The 18,488-nt window shown below is 61.1% G+C and overlaps 1 protein-coding gene across 1 annotated transcript; it reads left to right on the forward strand.

The window, feature by feature from the left end:
* Positions 1-328: 328 nt before the first annotated feature.
* Positions 329-18,488, forward strand: PFKL (phosphofructokinase, liver type). Its single transcript, XM_051998184.1, has 22 exons — positions 329-513; positions 2,915-2,988; positions 4,263-4,340; positions 5,454-5,643; positions 6,170-6,335; positions 7,085-7,129; positions 7,597-7,705; positions 8,543-8,638; positions 9,000-9,092; positions 10,593-10,718; positions 10,961-11,025; positions 11,601-11,664; positions 12,667-12,813; positions 12,907-12,977; positions 13,350-13,437; positions 14,045-14,197; positions 14,825-14,989; positions 15,896-15,957; positions 16,172-16,283; positions 16,714-16,813; positions 17,110-17,215; positions 17,726-18,488. The coding sequence occupies exons 1-22, from the start codon at positions 405-407 to the stop codon at positions 17,871-17,873; spliced, it is 2,367 nt and encodes a 788-aa protein (XP_051854144.1). The 5' UTR covers positions 329-404; the 3' UTR covers positions 17,874-18,488.

Consider the following 18,488-nt stretch of genomic DNA (forward strand, 5'->3'; position numbering starts at 1 on the left):
TCTGCCAAGCACCAACCTACTGGGTCTGAGGTGCCAGGGAGCAGGCAGCCCCTATAGTCACCCTGTTTCTAAAATCCAGTTTTGTTCCTCGGCTCCTACCTGGTGGCCCGAGGGGCCTCAGTTTCCCCCTTTGTAAAACAGAGGGCTAGACCAAATGATGAAGGCTAAGGTGGGGTCCCCAGCCTCCCGGGAGAAGCTCGGGGTGCCCAGAAAGTCCTGCCCAGTCGCCTGGTCCCTTCGCCTCCGGGGGCGTGGCCTCCCTTGGGGAAAGGGACGGGGCGGGCCAGAAGGAAACTCCTCCCCTCCCATTTGGGGCTTGAGGGCGGGGCGAGCACAGCCCAGACCCAAAGAGGCAGGAGGACCCGAGCGAACCGAGCGCACGACTGGACTGGCTTGGCGACATCATGGCGAGCACGGCGGCAGCAGCGCTGGGGGGCCTGGAGCAGCTGCGGATATGCGGGGCAGGGGCCGGCCGAGCTCTGGGAGTGCTCACGAGTGGCGGGGACGCCCAAGGTCAGCGGGGCGCAAGGGACTGGGCTTGGAGGGCGTTACGGGGTAGAGGCCGTCGGATGCTCGGAGCAGGGCGCGCTGGGCGCAGCTCATCACGGGGGGAAGAACGTGCTGTAGGAATGGGTTGAGACAGGGCCCGCTCTGGGATGGAACGGGGCATAGGCCGCGAACCCGGTTTGGAACCGGGCGCAGCCCAGGTAGGGAGGAGGCACGGCCGGGAGGGCTGGGGCGAAGAATGGCCTGAGACTGGGGCTTTGGGGGTGGAATCGGCCATCTGGGCTGGGATCGGGGCCGGGGTGGAGGCACAGGGCCGGGGCTGAGACCGGGCGGAAAGGTCCTGGAGCCTTCGGGGGCTCGGAGCCGGGCGCGTCTTTGTGGGGAAGGACCGGTCGGGCGCGGAAATCTGGGAGCCTGAGCCGAGCAAGGGGGGAGGGGCCCGCCCTCCTGTTTCAGCCAGGCCTCGTACTGCGCATGTGCTTGGTCTCAAGTGGGCGGGGACGTGGGAGGGGGAGGGGCGGGCTGCGGACGTGCATGTCTACACGGCTCGGGCTGCTTCTGGCTGGAGCTTCGGAAGCGCCGTGAAATGGCGATCACGTCCTTGGCGCTGGCCTGAGAACTGGCCCTGCGCACTCCAGGGGGGTCGGAGCTGGCCGCTAACCTCAGCCCTTATGGAATCCAGCACATCCTCCATTTTACAGATGGGGAAACTGAGGCAGGCTGGGGCTGGAAGGGGCCGGGCACGGGAATGGTCCGCTGATTGGCTCAGACGCGGCTCGCCCTCATGCTGAGGGGTGGAGCCGGGAGGTGGTCGCCTCGAGAACCGGGCAGATCTGGGTTATTTCCCCATTTTATAGATGGGAAACTGAGGGAGATAAGGACTGGAAAGGAGCTGGGCCTCGGTGAATCACTGGGGAGAGCAGCTGTTGGCCCATTCTGCAGGCCAGGACATTGAGAGCTAGGCGATAAAATTAGGACAGGGGAGGGCGAGCGCTACCTGCACCTACTGCCGGCCAGGCGCTTTACATAAACCCTCGCCGGACCCTAACCCTTCCAGGCCGTGCTGTCGTGTTACTGTTGAGGAAACTGAGGCAGATGTTGCCGGGGCCCACAGCCGGTAAAGGTCGGCAGCTGGATTTGAACTCGGGTCTTCTGGCTCCAGACCCGTGCCCTTGCCAGGCCACCAGCGGCTTGCTTTCTTGAGCCTCAGTTGCCTCTTGCCCTCTTCCTTATGGCTCCTGGGAGCTCCCCTCGCCCTCTGGGCACTGAAGGAATATCCATGGGATTGACTGGTACATGAGCAGGGGAGGGAGAGCCCATCACTGGCCCCAAAGGGAACCCTGCTCTACAGCCTAGCGCCCCCATCCTCCTCCTCCTCTTCCCTCCTTTTCTTCCCCTCCCCCGTCTTCCTCTTCCCTCCTCCCTCCAGTCAGGTAAATTGCCACATGGTGGGGAATGGGAGGCGGGGAGCTGGCATTGAGGTCCCGAGGCAGCCCCCTCCCAGGGTTGGACCTGGAGGTGGCCCAAAGTCTCAGAATGTAGATAATTCGGCCTGGAGGGCAGGGAGGCCGGCCTCCTCACAAAAGTGAGCCTGGTGCTGGGCCCTGAAGCTCCTCAGAGCCCTTCCTGTCTCCCTCCGACCCTCCCCCTTCCCATCTGTGGCCTGTTGGTCTGAAGCCTGAAAACCCGGCCAGAGGCCCCCGTGACGGCCTCAGCTCAGGCCAGCCTCCCTGCCTCCCCAGGAGGGCGAGGTTAGGCCTTGTGGCCCTTTCACAGAGGGCGTCTCAGCACCCCGAGCCCCCTCGGTCTCCCCTGCTATTGCCCCCTCTCCTGCTTCTCCCCACCCCCTACCCGTTTTCCTCATCCAAATGCTGCTGGTTCTGTCAGACCCACCAGATGTCAGATCACAAACTGCAGATCAGGGGGAATTGAGGAAGGCGGGGAAGGGTCTCGCCTGCACAGGAAGTGCTCCCAGCAGGGGGCTCCCTTTCCTCCAGAGACCTGAGGACACGGGTGGGGGGTGATGGCCTGGGCCTGAGGCAGTTCCCTGACTCCCCGGCACAGCTGGGTGTGAGCCCATGGGCCTGCCCCTGGCCAACATCTGGGTGACCCTTGGGTCTCTTCTGGGTTGTAACCAGGGGCATGGAGGCCGAGGCCCCACGTGGGCAGAGACTGCAGGGGGCCGTAATTTTCTGCAAGAACCTGAGGGACCGCCTTGGAGAAGGGTTCGGGCCCCCCTGAGCAGCAGCCGAAGGGCCCAGAGGGGCCACCTTTTGGCCTCTGGCTTTCCAAGGGCTTTTCCGCCTGGAATGAACCTTGACCCTTCCCCCCACTGGCCTAGTGCTTGGGGACCCAGTGATGGAGGCGCCCCTCCCCCCATCCAGCTCACTGGGGTGTTTCCTTGCAGGCATGAACGCGGCCGTCCGGGCCGTGACCCGAATGGGCATCTATGTGGGGGCCAAAGTCTTCCTCATCTATGAGGTAAGTGGAGTCCTTCCAGTGGTTGGGGGGCGGGGCACTGAAGGTGCCCAGGGGGCTGGGGCTGAGGTTAGACCCCCAGCATCTGCTGGGAAGATAGATGGGAGGGGGTGTGGGGTGAACCCGAGGCCGCCCCTCTTCCCAGTGGCTGAGACAAGCTCTTCTTGGCCCAGCCCTACTCTAGAGGAACTTGCCAGAGCTGGCCCCGGGACTCGGTGCTGGCCCCGGGACTCGGTGCTGGCCCCGGGACTCGGTGCTGGCCCCGGGACTCGGTGCTGGCCCCGGGACTCGGTGCTGGCCCAGGGGACTCGGTGCTGGCCCCTGGACCTCGGTGCTGGCCAGGGGACTCGGTGCTGGCCCCGGGACTCGGTGCTGGCCCCGGGACTCGGTGCTGGCCCCGGGACTCGGTGCTGGCCCCGGGACTCGGTGCTGGCCCCGGGACTCGGTGCTGGCCCCGGGACTCGGTGCTGGCCCCGGGACTCGGTGCTGGCCAGGGACCTCGGTGCTGGCCCCGGGACCTCGGTGCTGGCCCCGGGACCTCGGTGCTGGCCCCAGGACTCAGTGCTGGCCAGGGGACTCGGTGCTGGCCAGGGGACTCGGTGCTGGCCAGGGGACTCGGTGCTGGCCAGGGGACTCGGTGCTGGCCCCGGGACTCGGTGCTGGCCCCGGGACTCGGTGCTGGCCAGGGGACTCGGTGCTGGCCAGGGGACTCGGTGCTGGCCCCGGGACTCGGTGCTGGCCCCGGGACTCGGTGCTGGCCCCGGGACTCGGTGCTGGCCAGGGGACTCGGTGCTGGCCCTGGGACTCGGTGCTGGAGGACAGGTCCAAGCTCCCAGGGGCCTTTGCCAGAGCTGGCCCCGGGACCTGGGTGCTGGTGCCCTAATGCCTGCCTGTGAGCCCCAGGCTGGGGGTGGGTGGGTGTGTCTTTGGGCAGGGAGGGCAGGGCCCTCCTCCCTCATCCCTACCAGCTGAGCCCATTGAGCAGAAGCAGGCAGGTCCCTTAGCCGCCCGGGCCCTGTGTTTGACCTAATTGTGAGCCCCCCACAGGCTTCTTGACCAGGTGGGATTGGGAGATCAGGGGTGAGCGCTGCAGGGAGGCCGATTACCGGGCGCGCTCCAGGGGCCTGACTCCTTCCTGGCCCCAGGCCCCAGGGAGAACTTCCCCAGCCCAGGCCTCTGGGGCCGACTTCCTGAGGATTCGGTGTGGCTGTGGGTTCGCTGAGCGGGCGCCTCCCTGCCCCCTCACCTCACCGCCTCCTCTCCCCTCCTAATTGCAGGGCTACGAAGGCCTGGTGGAAGGGGGCGACAACATCCAGCAAGCCACGTGGCTGAGCGTCTCCAACATCATCCAGATGGTGAGTGGGCCCGGGGTCTGGGCTGGGGGGGTGGGGGGTGGCCTGGGCCGTGGCCGGCGGGCCTGGGGGCTCTCCCGCCTGTGGCTGGCTTTTCTCTGAGGGGCCTCGGGGAGGCTTCTGGGGCAGACTCCTGGCTGTGATGCAACCTGTGGCCAGCTCTGTGGCAACACCCGCCCCAGCCCCTGGCGCTCCCCCAGGGTCCCCGAGCGAGGCCTGCTGCCAGATTAGAGGGGAGGACCTGGCTCTCTGCCCTTGGCCATCCCCCTGCTGTGCGTCTGCGGGCACGGGCCCAGTGGGGGGGAAGGGGGGCGGAGGGCTGCAGGGAACCCCTGGAGGGCCCCAGTCTGGTGCTTGACCCCTTTCTGTGCGGGACCGCCTGCAGCTTTTTGCTCCGATAAAGGAAGGCCCGAGGAGACGAGCGGGCTCATTGCCGCCCAGACACTGAGGGGTCCCTAGACTCCGGAGGCCACGCGCCTCATTCCTTCTCTGTCCGGCATCCTGCCTGGGGGCTTTCACCAATCCAAGGAGACCTCCTGGAGAAGGTGGCCTGGGCTTAGTGGCCCTGTCCCCTTAGTTACCCTGCTTGGCTTTTTGGGGACCAGTCATCACCCCTGGACCCTTGGCTCCCAGGGCAGGCTCTAGGAAGGGAGTCTGGGCTGGGGGGTCCTGCTAGGGTTCGGGCTCCTGGTCCTCCTCCTGGCCCAGTCCCCAGTGCCCCCGTGGGCGGCTTTCAGGGCAGAGTGGGGGGAAGCCCAGCTTCCAGCCCCAGATGGCCTCCTTTTAGGAGGGCCAAGGGATGACTTCAGGGAAATGGTTGGGCCTTGAGGCTGAGAGCAGAGCCCTGTGCCAAGTAAGTCCACACGGGAAGGGCGATGGGGAGGCTGGACAGATGGCGGGAACACGTCTCAGCAGATGGCAGGGAAAGCTGAAGGAGGCCACCTCTGTGCGCGCCGTGAGGGCTGCAGGGGCCTGGCGCTGGCCAAGGAGCGCAGCGCCCGCTGGGTGAGGGGCCCACTGTTCTCGGGTCCCGTGGGAGGGGCCAGTCCTCGTTGGAGGTTGTCTGCGGGCAGGCGCCACCTCTGCCCGCCCTGACCCAGCCGTCCTGCCCCTCAGGGAGGCACCGTCATCGGCAGTGCCCGCTGCAAGGCATTCACCACCAGGGAGGGCCGCCTGGCCGCTGCCTACAACCTGGTCCAGCACGGCATCACCAACCTGTGTGTCATCGGTGGGGACGGCAGCCTGACGGGGGCCAACATATTCCGGACGGAGTGGGGGGGCCTCCTGCAGCAGCTGGTGAAGGAAGGTCAGAGGGGTGGGGGCACCGGGTGGGTCCAGCTCCTTTGGGCGCTGGAGGGTCAGCAGCCCATTGGGAGTCCAGCAGGACTGAGCTTCCCGGCTCTGGGCGCGCCCTGTTGGGACTTGGGCGCCCCCTGCTGGGACTTGGGCGCCCCTTCTCAAGCTATGGAGCCCCACGGGTCACCTGGCCCTTGGGAGCTGTAGCCAGCACCCACTTGTCAGGCAAGACCAAGTGAGGCTCCAAGGGGCTGGGGTTTACCTGGGGGTTCTTGGGGACTGAGGACGGGCCAACCTCGAAGGGAGGAGGGAGGGGCCCAGGCAGCTCGGCTATGAGAGACCAACAGAGCAGGCTTGGAGCCAGGCAGTCAGCCAGCATTTCCCAGGGGCATTTCCCAGAGGCATTTCCCAGGGGCATTTCCCAGGGGTCTTCTGTGTCCAGGACCTTCTTATTGCTGGGAACCCAGGAGATGGGGAAGGAAGCCTGAGGGCCATCTCCTCACATCTCTCGGGGTCCCCTTTTGCCTCGCGCTCAGGGAAGATCACTGAAGACGTGGCCCAGAAGTACTCGCACCTCAACATCGTGGGGCTGGTGGGCTCCATTGACAATGACTTCTGCGGGACAGACATGACCATTGGCACGGATTCAGCCCTTCATCGTATCATGGAGGTGATCGACGCCATCACCACCACGGCCCAGAGGTGAGGGAGGCTGCCTGGCTGCCCCGGACCCTGCCTTCTGCCCCTCTGGCCACCAGCCTGGGCCCTGCCCTCTCATCCCCTTAGCTTGGATGGCCAGTGAGTTCATTGACCTATGGGAGAGGCCCTGGAAGGACCAAGGCTTTAGAGTTATCGTGCTACCCTGGGAGGGGGCGTGCTATGGATCAGGCCAGGGGATAGGATGTGATGCAATGAGGTGGGATTTGAAGCTGAGGCCCATGGCCTCTGGCTTGTTTATTTTTGTCCCTGGGTCACTGCCCCCAGCTCCCTTCCCTGTCCCCAAGGCTTCATCAGCTAGATCAGCACCTTGGTCAGCACCCTGCTTGGTCCCTTGGTCCCCGGGCAGCTTTCTTGTGGCCCCTGACCCCCAAAGAACCTCAATGGCCCCAAGCTTGGGTTGAATGAGGCAGGCCGCAGAGGAAGGGTCACAAGGGATCCTCAACCCCCCCCCCCCCAAAAAAAAAAAAAAAAGCCTTTGGCAGGGTCATTTACACCCAGCAAAGACGAGGGGACGAGGGGCTCTCGGAGGCCGAGTTTTCTTTTGTAATGGACGAGTGGTCGAGTGAAGTGCCAGGAGACCAAATGCCTGGCATCCCCTCCCTACTCACCTGGTGCCAGTCTCGGTTACGAGGGGCAGCCATTGGTGGGGAGGGGCGGGTCTGGCTGCGACGAGGGACGTGGCCCCCATGCAGCACTGTGGGCTCACACAAGGTGCCTCCTCTCTCTTGTAGCCACCAGAGAACATTTGTGCTGGAGGTGATGGGCCGGCACTGCGGGTAAGGGGGAGCCTGGCCCTGTGGGGGGAGGGAGAGAGGGAGGGTTGAGGATCAGCCTCGAGGGGATCCTTCCTGTGATGATCACACAGAGCAGCTGAGGCTGAATCTAGGGAGGCTGTTGTGGGGGTGAGGGAGCACGCGGACCATGGAGTTCTCTGTGTCTTGGTCAAGGAAGCAGCAAATTGGTTTTCTTAGAATTGACCCCAAGTTGAGGAAGAGCTGAGCTCATGGTTCTGGGGATCCCAGATCTTGAGATGAAGGGCCCCCTCACTTTATAGAGCAAGAATCTGAGGCGGGAGGAGTTCGATGTGCTCCTCCCGCTGCCTCCATGGCCCCCAGCTTCCCACTTAGGCCCTGAGTGGGGAGGGAAGGCTGCAGAGACTGCCAGCAGTGGAGTCTGTGAGGCTGTCAAGGATGGAAGTGCCAGGGGTGATGCTAGCTCTCACCTCCTACCCCTGGCTTCCCAGGTACTTGGCCTTGGTGTCGGCCTTGGCATCGGGTGCCGACTGGCTCTTTATCCCTGAATCCCCCCCTGAGGATGGCTGGGAGAACTTCATGTGTGAGAGACTTGGGGAGGTGAGTGCTATGCACACGTCTGGCAAATACATGGTCTGCCCAGTTTTGTGGTCCCTGCTGCCAGGGGCTAGTCTTGAGTGGCATCTGACTGGCAGTGGCCTAGTGGGCAGACCCCTGAGCCATGGCCAGCCCTCTCAGACCAAGCCAGTAAATCATGGGACTTAATGGACTGAGACTGAGAGAGAGGCAGTCTATGTTGGGGCCCCAGCCTGTGTGCCAGGCCCAGAGGGGCCCAGAAGCTCCTGGGAGGGTGCACTATCCTTTCTCACCTCATAGGGTTCCATCTGCACCCCACCCTGGGCCATCTGATTACCTTCTCTGGGTGTCCAGTGTCCTGCCTGACAGGCCCAGAGCTCCAGTGGCCTTTACTGTAGGAGGGCTCCTCTCTTGGCCTCTAAGGAGCCCTGGATGTGCCCTGCTCAGTACAGATGACAGGCACTCCCTGTGAGGCAAGTTCACTGGCCTCTGCCGAGGCCAGTCCAGAGAAGACCAGAGTCTGTCTTGACCCTAGACATCCTGTGACTGTCAACTGGGCCTGGGCTCAAGGCAACGTCGAGGAAGTTCAGCACTAACCACTGGACAGCTCAGTCCAACACCTCCAGGGGAGTAGACTCACTCCCTTAATGTGGGCTGAGAACCAGAGGTCATGTAGAGGGGGTGACGCTAAAGCTCATAGTCTTGGGGAAGAGACTTGCCCACCATCCCCAGGCCAACTAGTCACAGGTCTGGGTCTGGGTGGCCTTGGAAAAACCCCCTCCCCTCCAAGGCTTAGTTTCTCATTCTAAGCCAGGGCCTCCAAAGGGAATGTGGAGATAAGTAGGTCTCATTTCCTTCCAGACTCGGAGTAGAGGATCCAGGCTGAACATTATCATCATCGCGGAAGGAGCCATTGACCGTCACGGGAAGCCCATAACCTCCAGTTATGTGAAGGATGTGAGTCCCTGGTCAGGGCCGGCCAGCCTGCTCCTCAGGGACCTGTCTGAGAAAGATCTGTTCTCCAAACCTAGAAGGGTTTAACAGAATGCACAGGAACAAGAGCACAGTGGCCCGCTTCCCTGTAGCTCATCTGTCTCAGGACCCAAAGGGGTCAGTGGCCTGTATCCCCAAGTCCACTGAGCACCGGAGCGGCCTACCTCCTTGTCCTCTGTGCGCGCGCGCGCACACACACACACACACACACACACGCCATCAGACAGCACAGACTTGGGTAACAAAGATACCCTTAAAATCCAGGTGGGACCATACAACTATGGCTGTGAGTCCTGACTTGGTGGTCTTCTCTTTTCCTCCATAGCTGGTGGTTCAGCGCCTGGGATTTGACACTCGAGTGACTGTTCTGGGTCACGTGCAGCGGGGAGGGACCCCTTCTGCGTTTGACCGTATCTTGGTAAGTTTTTCTGCTCATCCTGCCCATGTGTGCGTGTGCGTGCATGTGTATGCATGCGTGTGCATGTGTATGCGTGCATGTGTGTGCATGGATGGGTGTGTGTGCATATGTTTGTGCGCATGCACACACACACACACACACACACACACACACACACACCCATACTGACCACGAGCACGCCAGTGTACATCACACACTATGAGTGCAGCATCATAATGTCTATTCAGGGATCTGTGCGGACATCCTGAGTGCAGAGAGGAGGCTGGTTGCTCTTCATTGCCTGGGGTCAGCAGTTAGTTAACCCCCATTCTGGGGAAAACACATATTAGACCTCTCAGTACCTTTCAAGGGCAATTTCAGGCCCCAGGGATGTGGAGCCTTCCACAGGCCCATGGAGAAGCTCAGTGTCTGGTGGAAGTTTGAAACCCTGAAAAGGGAAGGCATGGTCAGCAGATATTCTCCAGGGTCTTAGTCTTGCTGGTTTCAGTGATTCTCGGGCCTCCCATCGAACTTCCATGGCTATGTGCTGAGTAGTGGCTGCATTCCCTTGGAGGAAAGTTCCCTCCCTGGCTTCCACAGGATTGGGGGAGTGAGCATTTGTGCTTTCTGGAGGATTTGGGGGCAGAAGGAAGTGTCTGAAGCAGCCTCTGCCTGAGTGAGTGGGAGGCCTACCCCAGGGTGGTGAGCATAGGCTTCCTGGAGGATTTGGGGGCAGAAGGAAGTGTCTAGGGCAGCCTCTGCCTGAGTGAGTGGGAGGCCTACCCCGGGGTGGTGAGCACAGGCTTCCTGGAGGATTTGGGGGCAGAAGGAAGTGTCTAGGGCAGCATCTGTCTGGGTGGCTGGGAGATCTACTGGGGGGTGGTGAGCACAGGAGTGGAGCAGCATAAGAAGTGAAGCTGAAGGCCCTTTAAGAATAAATGGAGCAGCTGCAGCAGAATCTGGTGTTAGTGGGCAAAGAGGCTGAAGGTTTGGCCACTTTACTACTAGTGGTACAGAAGGGAGCCAAAGTCTTGTGAAGAGCCAGAGGGAAAGCAGACCATATGGGCAGCTGGAGCGATGGGGAGGACATTAGACATCTGAATCCAGAACTTGGGAAGTTGGCGGGGGAGAATTCACTGGAAGCTAAAGGGCTGACACAGTCCCTAAATCTGTCCCCACCAAACCCTGGGCTTCAGTTTGGGGCTCTTCACGTCACTTTAGAGGCCTGGGGTTAGCCTCACTCTACAGAGGGACCTCTCTCCATTGGAGGTGTGGCTCCTAGAAAGCCAGTCACACTTCCTACTGGTGGACATGGTTTTCCTGCTTGACCTGGAGTAACAGGGAGGGCCTCCTGATGGTGCTTTGAGAAAAGCAGCCTTTCTGTGAGATTTGCTGCTCAGGGTCTGACTTGGTACATCCCACAAGTGAGTCCATACTTAGCCCATTTTTGCATGTAATCTGTTATGGGAAGGGGAGGGCATTTTGCCATTATCATGGGTGTGTTGGCTGTGTCCTCCACAGAGCAGCAAGATGGGCATGGAGGCTGTAATGGCCTTGCTGGAGGCCACACCAGATACTCCCGCCTGCGTGGTGAGCCTCTCTGGGAACCAGTCTGTCCGGCTGCCACTGATGGAGTGCGTCCAGGTGGTGAGTATCTTTCACCCAGGTTGATGGAGCTGGGTGGAAGCAGAGGCTGACCTGGCAACCAGACAGAGAGGGGGCTTTTGCTAAAGAGCTGAGGTGTGGCTCCCTCGCTCCAAAACAGTTTGTATGGGATTTGGGACCTCCTTCCTCTCCGCCCATTTCTCCTAGGGAGAGGAGGCAAGTAAAGGGAGGCAGGCCATGTTTGGGTGGGCTATGGGTGCTCACCCTTTTTTCTCTTTTTAAAGACAAAGGAAGTACAGAAGGCCATGGATGAGAAGAGGTTTGAGGAGGCTATCCAGCTGCGTGGCAGGTAAGAAGCAGGATGAACTCATGAGCCTGGGAGGCATAGGCCCCAGTGGTGTGGGTAGTGTGGTCCTAGCAGCGTGGGCTGTGAATCTGTAATGTGTATGTGAATGTAGTGTGTAATGTGAACCTGAGTAGTGTGAGCCAGAGTGGTGTCTGTCTCTGTCTCTCTCTCTGTCTCTTTCTCTCTCTCTCTCTCTCTCTCTCTCTCTCTCTCTCTCTCTCTCCCTCCCTCTGTCTCTCTGTCTCTCTCTGTCTCTCTCTCTCTGTCTTCTCCCTCTCTCTCTGTCTTCTCCCTCTCTCTCTGTCTTCTCCCTCTCTGTCTTCTCTCTCTCTCTCTGTCTCTGTTTCTGTCTGTCTCTATCTTTCTGTATATAAATCTGTCTGTCTCTGTCTCTGTCTCTGTTTTTCTCTATCTCTTTCTGTCTCTTCCCTCCCTCTCTCTCTCTCCAGGCCAGATTCAAGCTTGTCTTCTTCCACCTTCCCACTCTCCTCGAGGAGCCCGTGCTGGGGTCTGAGTGGTGACTAGAGGCCAGACTCGGGCATCTGACCTTGAGCTTCTCTTTTGGCTTTTTCCCTTAGGAGTTTTGAAAATAACTGGAACATCTATAAGCTGCTGGCCCATCAGAAGGTCTCTGAGGAGAAGGTGAGGCTCTTGCAGGGTCTCCAGCCTGGGAAGGTCCTCACTTCAGGCCAAGCCCCATGCCAAAGGATCCTGCCAGGGGAGTCAGGAGTGCCAGAAAGACCCCAATGTCTAGACCCGTTCTAGTTGCCCCTATCCCCTGCTCATTTCAAGTTCCTGACTCACCTTCCTTGGCACATCTGGAGACTGCGACAGAGGGAATGACTCTAGACCCTTTTGCCTCCTTTGCTATTTATTGACTACTGGAAAGGGCAGGAAGAGGGGCTTCTCGGTTTGAGCAAAGGACTTCCCATGTCCCCCCTCTTCTTGTGGAAAAGACTAGTTGGATTCAGGCTGGTTGGGGGGGCAGTGACCGGTCCTGGTAAAACACATTGGCAGGAAGCCACCTGCTGCCGCAGGCCATCTAGGAGAAATGAATATGGGCACAAAAGCTCAGTTTTCCACGCGTGGGCCGATGGGGTGACCTCCATCTCTGTTCTGGCAAAGCTTTCTCCAGAGGTGGTGTCCAGAGGAGGGAGACAGCTGCCTGGGGGAGACGGGGCCTGAATGGGGGAAGTAAGAGTGGGGCTTCCTCTGGGAGCAGGGGGTGGGAGTAGCCCAGGGAGGGAGGCCTGCTTGAGGTCCCTTCTAGGAGATCTCAGGTCAGGAGTGTGAGCATCTGCCTCTGCAAGATTCCATTATGCCCCTGGAGGAATGTTTCAAGTATGTGGGAGGCAGAGGGCCCCGGCTTGAGTCCGGGGTTTTTATGTCACCTATGTTGGGAAACTGGGTGTGCCAAGCCCTTCTGCCAGTGATTTCCCATCTGATTTAGCAGCTTCGCCCCATGGCTGGAAGATGCTAGTAAATCCTAACTCCCTGGTCAGCCCAGCATGCCTTGGACCACACGAGTCCCCTGAGGACCTCCCTTGTATGGCGGCAGACCACTTGCCTTCTTCCCCTTGGGGAAGCCTTGGCCCGGAGTGGGTGTCTGGGTTTCAGGGTCCTTCTACCTCTCCCTCTGCCCAGAGTAACTTCTCCGTCGCCATCCTGAACGTGGGGGCGCCAGCAGCTGGCATGAACGCCGCCGTGAGGTCTGCGGTACGGATCGGCATATCTCAGGGGCACAAGGTCTACGTCATCCACGATGGCTTCGAAGGCTTGGCCAAGGGACAGGTACGTGTATGTGGGTTGGGTGGGGCCGGGCCGTGGGTCCCAGCCCAATCTCCGCTCTGCATGTTTGGTGACGCTCTCCCCCTTCCCCTGTAGGTGCGGGAGGTGGGCTGGCATGATGTCGCTGGCTGGTTGGGGCGCGGAGGATCCATGCTCGGGACTAAAAGGTCAGCACTTGGGGGGCTGGGTCCCAGCACCCAGGAGAGGCCTCAGGCACTGACAAAGCGGCGGTCATCCAGCTCGTATGTGGAGACCCCCGGGACAGGGAGCTCCCCACTTGCCAGCAGCTCAGGCTGCTTTGAGATCACTCTCAGAGTCAGAATGGTTTTCTTCCACATTAAGTAGAGCTCTCTCCCATCGGCCCATGGGAGAAGGGGAGGAACTCTCCAGTTGAGTTCTCTTTGGTCAGGGAAGCATGAGTGAGCCGCTACCTGGTGGCGGGGCATGGGGGGATGGTGCCACGGGCTTCCGGGCCTCGGGGAGGGTGCAAGTCTGCAGCTTCTTCCAACCGCCTGCCGGCCGCTGGCCTCTGCCTACAGAACTCTGCCCAAAACCTGCCTAGAGAAAATCGTGGAGAACGTGCGGACATACAACATCCAAGCCCTGCTGGTCATTGGGGGCTTTGAGGTGAGATCGCCGGGAGCCCCCGGGGGAGGGAACCGTGTCAGCAGGCCTCTGGAAAAGGCCTTCTTCCCAGTCTTTGCTCCCCTAATCGGCAGGAGACCCCGAGGGGGCCAGAAGACCAGGGGCTGGAGCCCCTGTCACTGAATGCTCGCAGATGATGTCCTGCTGGGGAGCAGAGGCTTGCAAGAGTGGGTGGTAGACCCTGGGGAGCTTCTAGGTCGGGACCCAAAGGGAGCCTCCAGTCTATGGTCCTGAGGGGGCCTCTAGGCCGAATTGGAAACTCTCATTTCCAAAGGATTCCTCCCTCCCACATCTCCTAAGACAACCCCAGGCCTGGTAACACTGGCCCAGCTCCAGAGCCTTGTGCCTGTGGGTGCTGGTCACAAAGCACACCATTGGTCCTCTCTGTGCCACAGACTCAAACCATGTGGGACTGAGGGAATGAGTGAAGGACGCACTGGTGAAGGACTGTGCCCGGCACTGGGGTCAGCCCCGGGGACCCTCGGAATGGCCCAGCTAGCCGGGCCCCTTCGGGGTCTGACGGGGGGTGGACGGTGGAGGGAGGCCCGGGGACCTCCAAGACGAACGGGCCGGGGGTCTCCTTCTCCAGGCCTACGAGGGCGTGCTGCAGCTGGTGGAGGCCCGCGGTCAGTACGAGGAGCTCTGCTTGGTCATGTGCGTCATACCCGCCACCATCAGCAACAACGTTCCCGGCACCGACTTCAGTCTGGGCTCCGACACGGCCGTCAATGCCGCCATGGAGGTGAGGGCAGAGCTGGACGGAGGCGCTGGGCGTCCTGCCTTTGACCCCCACTGTCCTGGCCCTGAGCTCCCTGCTCCCCATCCTGGGCTGCTCAGCTCTATCTCCCGGCCCTCCGGCCTTCTTTGTGCCTCAGCACAAAAAGAAAAAAAAAAGTGGGGAGTCATCAGGGGGGCTGCAGATCGCTCTGGGAGTAGCTCCCAAGGCTCCTCCCCCCCGGCGCTCCTGGGTGCTGATCCACCTCCCCAACCGGTGGGCACCTTCTCTAGTTCTCTGCTATCGCGACAGCTGCCAGCAGCATTTGGGGACATGGAGTTTAGCTCTCTTCCGTATCTGGGGCACAGACCTCAGCAGTGGCAGTGGGTCCCTTGTGGTGGGCAGAGTTCCACATCATTCTCTGGAACGGTCGGATTCAGCTCCGCCGACAATGCACCAGCGGACCTACTTCCCTCCCGTCTCCCGGCCTTTGTTGTGTCAGCCAGTCTGAGGGGCACGAGGCAGTGTCTCCGACCAAACCCCCGATTGCGGGGATGTTTCCCCCCCGCTTAGGGGCTCAGGCCCCCTCCTGCCTCAGAGCCCCTTCCCCGGGGGCGGGAGCGAGCGTCTCATCCCGTCGCTGTCGCACCACAGAGCTGTGACCGCATCAAACAGTCGGCTTCCGGCACCAAGCGGCGGGTGTTCATCGTGGAGACGATGGGAGGCTACTGCGGGTACCTGGCCACGGTGACGGGCATCGCGGTGGGGGCCGATGCTGCCTACATCTTCGAGGACCCCTTCACCATCCACGACCTGAAGGTTTGTGGGCCGGCTGCCAGGGGAGTCACAGGATCCCAGGAGGAGGGAATCGGGTCCCCTCATCCTCATCACCCCAGAGGAGAGGGCACAGGGCTGCCCAGCATCACCCGGATTTGAACTCGGGTCTTGGGCCTCAAAGCAGAACTTCCCCTGGAGCATCAGGGTAGAGATCTGTGGCCAGGAAGGTCCAAGAGCAGAACTTGCTGCCTCGATTGGTCCTTCTCATTTCCTGGGTGTGATGACCACATATTTAAAATCATCTGGAGTCAGGAATTCAGGTTAAGGGAAAAATCTTCAATCTTTATTCTCAGTAGAGGGGAAGAAGGATTGCGATAGCAGTATGGGCAGCTGGGACAAGATGCCAGCCAGCAGTCTCTCTTTCCGCTTCCCTTTCCACTCCCCTGCCTCCACACACCAGAATCGTCAAAGAGTGGGCGGGGGCCGTTCTTTCTCCAAGCCTATATATTAATAGCGTATGGTCCTATTACTATTTAGCCTCATGTGCTTGGGCCCTCAGTGCATCAACTCGAGCCTCAGCCCACTACAGGTGGGCGCTGCCCTTCGCCCCCTAGCCTGCAAACGCTCGGGAGGCATCCTCAGTCAGGATGTGCCTGAGGGGGGCTCCCCAAACTCGGTCTATCGGGATTAGCAGTGAGGGAGCCCCGGGCCTGGCCTTCAGGAGCAGGGGGGCCGCCCCCGCTGGACAGCCCTGTGCCTCCTGGAGTTCTAGGGTCCCTGTCCCCCAGTCTGTTGAAGAAAGAATAGAAATGCTGCTTCTTTACAGATGTGGAAACTGAGGCCAGGGCAGCCCAGGGGGGCCTGCAGAGCAAGGGGAACATGGGAATGGGAGTTCAGGGGGTCGGGCTGCCTCCCGGGAGGCTCACGGCGCTCTCCGATTTCCTTCAGGCCAACGTTGAGCATCTGACGGACAAGATGAAGACGGACATCCAGCGGGGGCTGGTGCTCCGGTGAGTGCCTGGGGCTCCCGGGGCCAGGCCCGGGTGGGCCCGTTGGAGAGCTATGGGATGCCTGTCCTCTGGGGGTTTCCATCCAGAGGCTTGGAGGAAGTGGGGCGGCCCTGGAAGGAACCTGGGGTGCTGAGGGGCGGTGAAGGGGGAGGCGAGAGTGGGATGGAGGGGCGGTGAGAGGCATCTGAAGGGCATCGTCGGCCTTTCTTCCCAGGAACGAGAAGTCCCACGAACATTACACCACAGATTTCCTGTATAACCTGTATTCCTCAGAGGGGAAGGGCGTCTTTGACTGCAGGACCAACGTCCTGGGGCACCTGCAGCAGGTGGGCATGGCGGCCATGTCCCAGCTTTGCCTGGGGCATCTTTTCTCTCTGCCTCAGTTTCCCACTTTGTAAAGGCCGTGGGCCCCGACTGCCTGCCGCTCCTGGGTTCCTGGGTGTTTTCCAGCCTCTCTGTGGGCTGGCACGTGGGGGCATGAGCCACTTTGAGATGGCCCCCCTTTTTGTAGCCAAACAAGCGCAGGTTCAGGGGCCAAGTGCTTGGTGGGCGCTCCCAGCGTCAGGGTGCCAGAGGGGGAGGGGCCCAGTCATCTGGGATTAGAACCCCGGCCTTGGGGAGCTTGGCTGGGATCCCTTCATTCCTTGCCCCCAACCGCCTCCCCCGGACTGGCTGTAGCTGCCGCGTCAGGGGGAGGGGGGACGGGGCAGGGCAGGGAGTCCGTCCTTACCCATCCTTGGCCGGCTCCGCTTGCAGGGAGGAGCCCCCACCCCCTTTGACCGAAACTATGGCACCAAGCTCGGGGTGAAGGCCATGCTCTGGATGTCGGACAAGTTGCGAGAGTCCTACCGGAAGGGTATGTGCCAGGGCCCCCCCAGCTTGCAAAAAGCCTTGGAGAGAGGGGGAGGCTACAAAATGGGGACAGCCCCCTCCTCGGGGGAGCAGGAGGCCCACTTGCCCTTTGTCTCCCCTCTCCTTTATCTACCTCCCCCCTTTCCTCCTCCCCACTTCTTTCTTCTCACCCTCCCCTATCGCTCTCAATCCTTCCTTTTCTTCCTTCCCACCTCCTTCTCTCCCTGCTCCTCCCCGCTCTTTTTCTCCCTGCCCTCCCCCCCCCCCGCAAAAAAAAAAAATCCGGCCTTCTCTCTCCAGGACGGGTTTTTGCCAACTCAGCGGACTCGGCCTGTGTGATCGGCCTAAGGAAGAAGGCCGTGGCTTTCAGCCCAGTCACCGAACTCCAGAAGGTCACGGATTTTGAGTGAGTCGGCCTTGCTGTGGCCCTGACCCTACCCTCGCCCCCGAGGATCAGCGAGCCCGTGGTTACGCCAGTCCCAGGGAAAACCCCCATGACCCTGAAATTGGGAGGCTCCTGCACATGCCCCCCAGCCCCGGGGCAGCCTGCGGGGAAGAGCCCAGAGTGCCGTCCCAGCCCCGAGGAGCTGTGGCCACACTGGCTCCTCAGCCTGGGAGCCACCGGCTGCCTTCGTTGGCCTTTATCATAATGAGGGCGGGGGCTCCCCGGGGTCTTCCTTTGGGTCATTTCCAAAGCTCTGGGGTCTCCTGTCTCGCCCCTCCTGCCTCGTGGGGTCTGGCAGCAGGAGGAGGGCAGGTGAGAAGTGGGAGGGTTCCCAGGAAGCTGGGCCCGTGGGCGACCTCACCAGAGCCCACGCTGGCCAGGGGAGGAGAGAGAAGGGAGTGTGGGAGGGGGGGGCGGGCACAGACCGGCAGGGGCCCTGAGCCGGCGCCCTCTCTTCTCTACCTGGCACAGGCACCGCATGCCCCGGGACCAGTGGTGGTTAGACCTCAGGCTGATGCTCAAGATGCTGGCCAATTACCAGATCAGCCTGACCGAGTACGTCTCTGGGAAGATGGAGCACGTCACCCGGCGCACCCTGAGCATCGAGAAGGGCTTCTGAGTGCCCGTCCTGACGCCTCCGCCGGCCCCGCCGCGGGCACGCTGCCAGGAGGTGGCCTAGTGTAGACCCTTGGGGACGTCACTTCCTCGCCGCAGCGACGGGTCGGTCGCCAGTCCTCGGCGGCTTAGAGTTTGAAGGTGGTGGGCAAGAGCGGAACCTGGCACTCTGGCTTGAATGACGTGGACTCTGACTGTCAGAGCTGGATGGGACCTTCTGGCCAAGTGCCTCATGATGTAGTTGGGGAACCTGGAAGAGGGGGATTTTTTACATTGAAATTGAAAAGGACAGAGAGGGAAACTGAAGCATGCGGTGGCTTCTTGGAATCGCCTCAGAGTTAACAACCCCCTAGTGTGGAAGAGGAAGTGACGTTCCCCAGCCTCCTTTTCAGCCACACCACTTATCCCTGACCTGCTATCCTTGCCAGCATGAGGGAGGACCACCCTTCAGGCACTCAGAAACACTGGGGCCGGCTGGGGTCAGGGCGGGCCTGGGGCTCGGCCCCTCCGGCGGTGAGCCGGCCACCCGGGGCCAGGACCTCAAGCTGTGCACATTCCTACTGTGATCATACTGTATCTGTATCTTGTCTGTTAGATTAAAAACCTACTGATCGAGCAA

The sequence above is a fragment of the Antechinus flavipes genome, chromosome 4 (genome assembly GCF_016432865.1).
Source record: "Antechinus flavipes isolate AdamAnt ecotype Samford, QLD, Australia chromosome 4, AdamAnt_v2, whole genome shotgun sequence".
Lineage (NCBI taxonomy): Eukaryota > Metazoa > Chordata > Mammalia > Dasyuromorphia > Dasyuridae > Antechinus > Antechinus flavipes.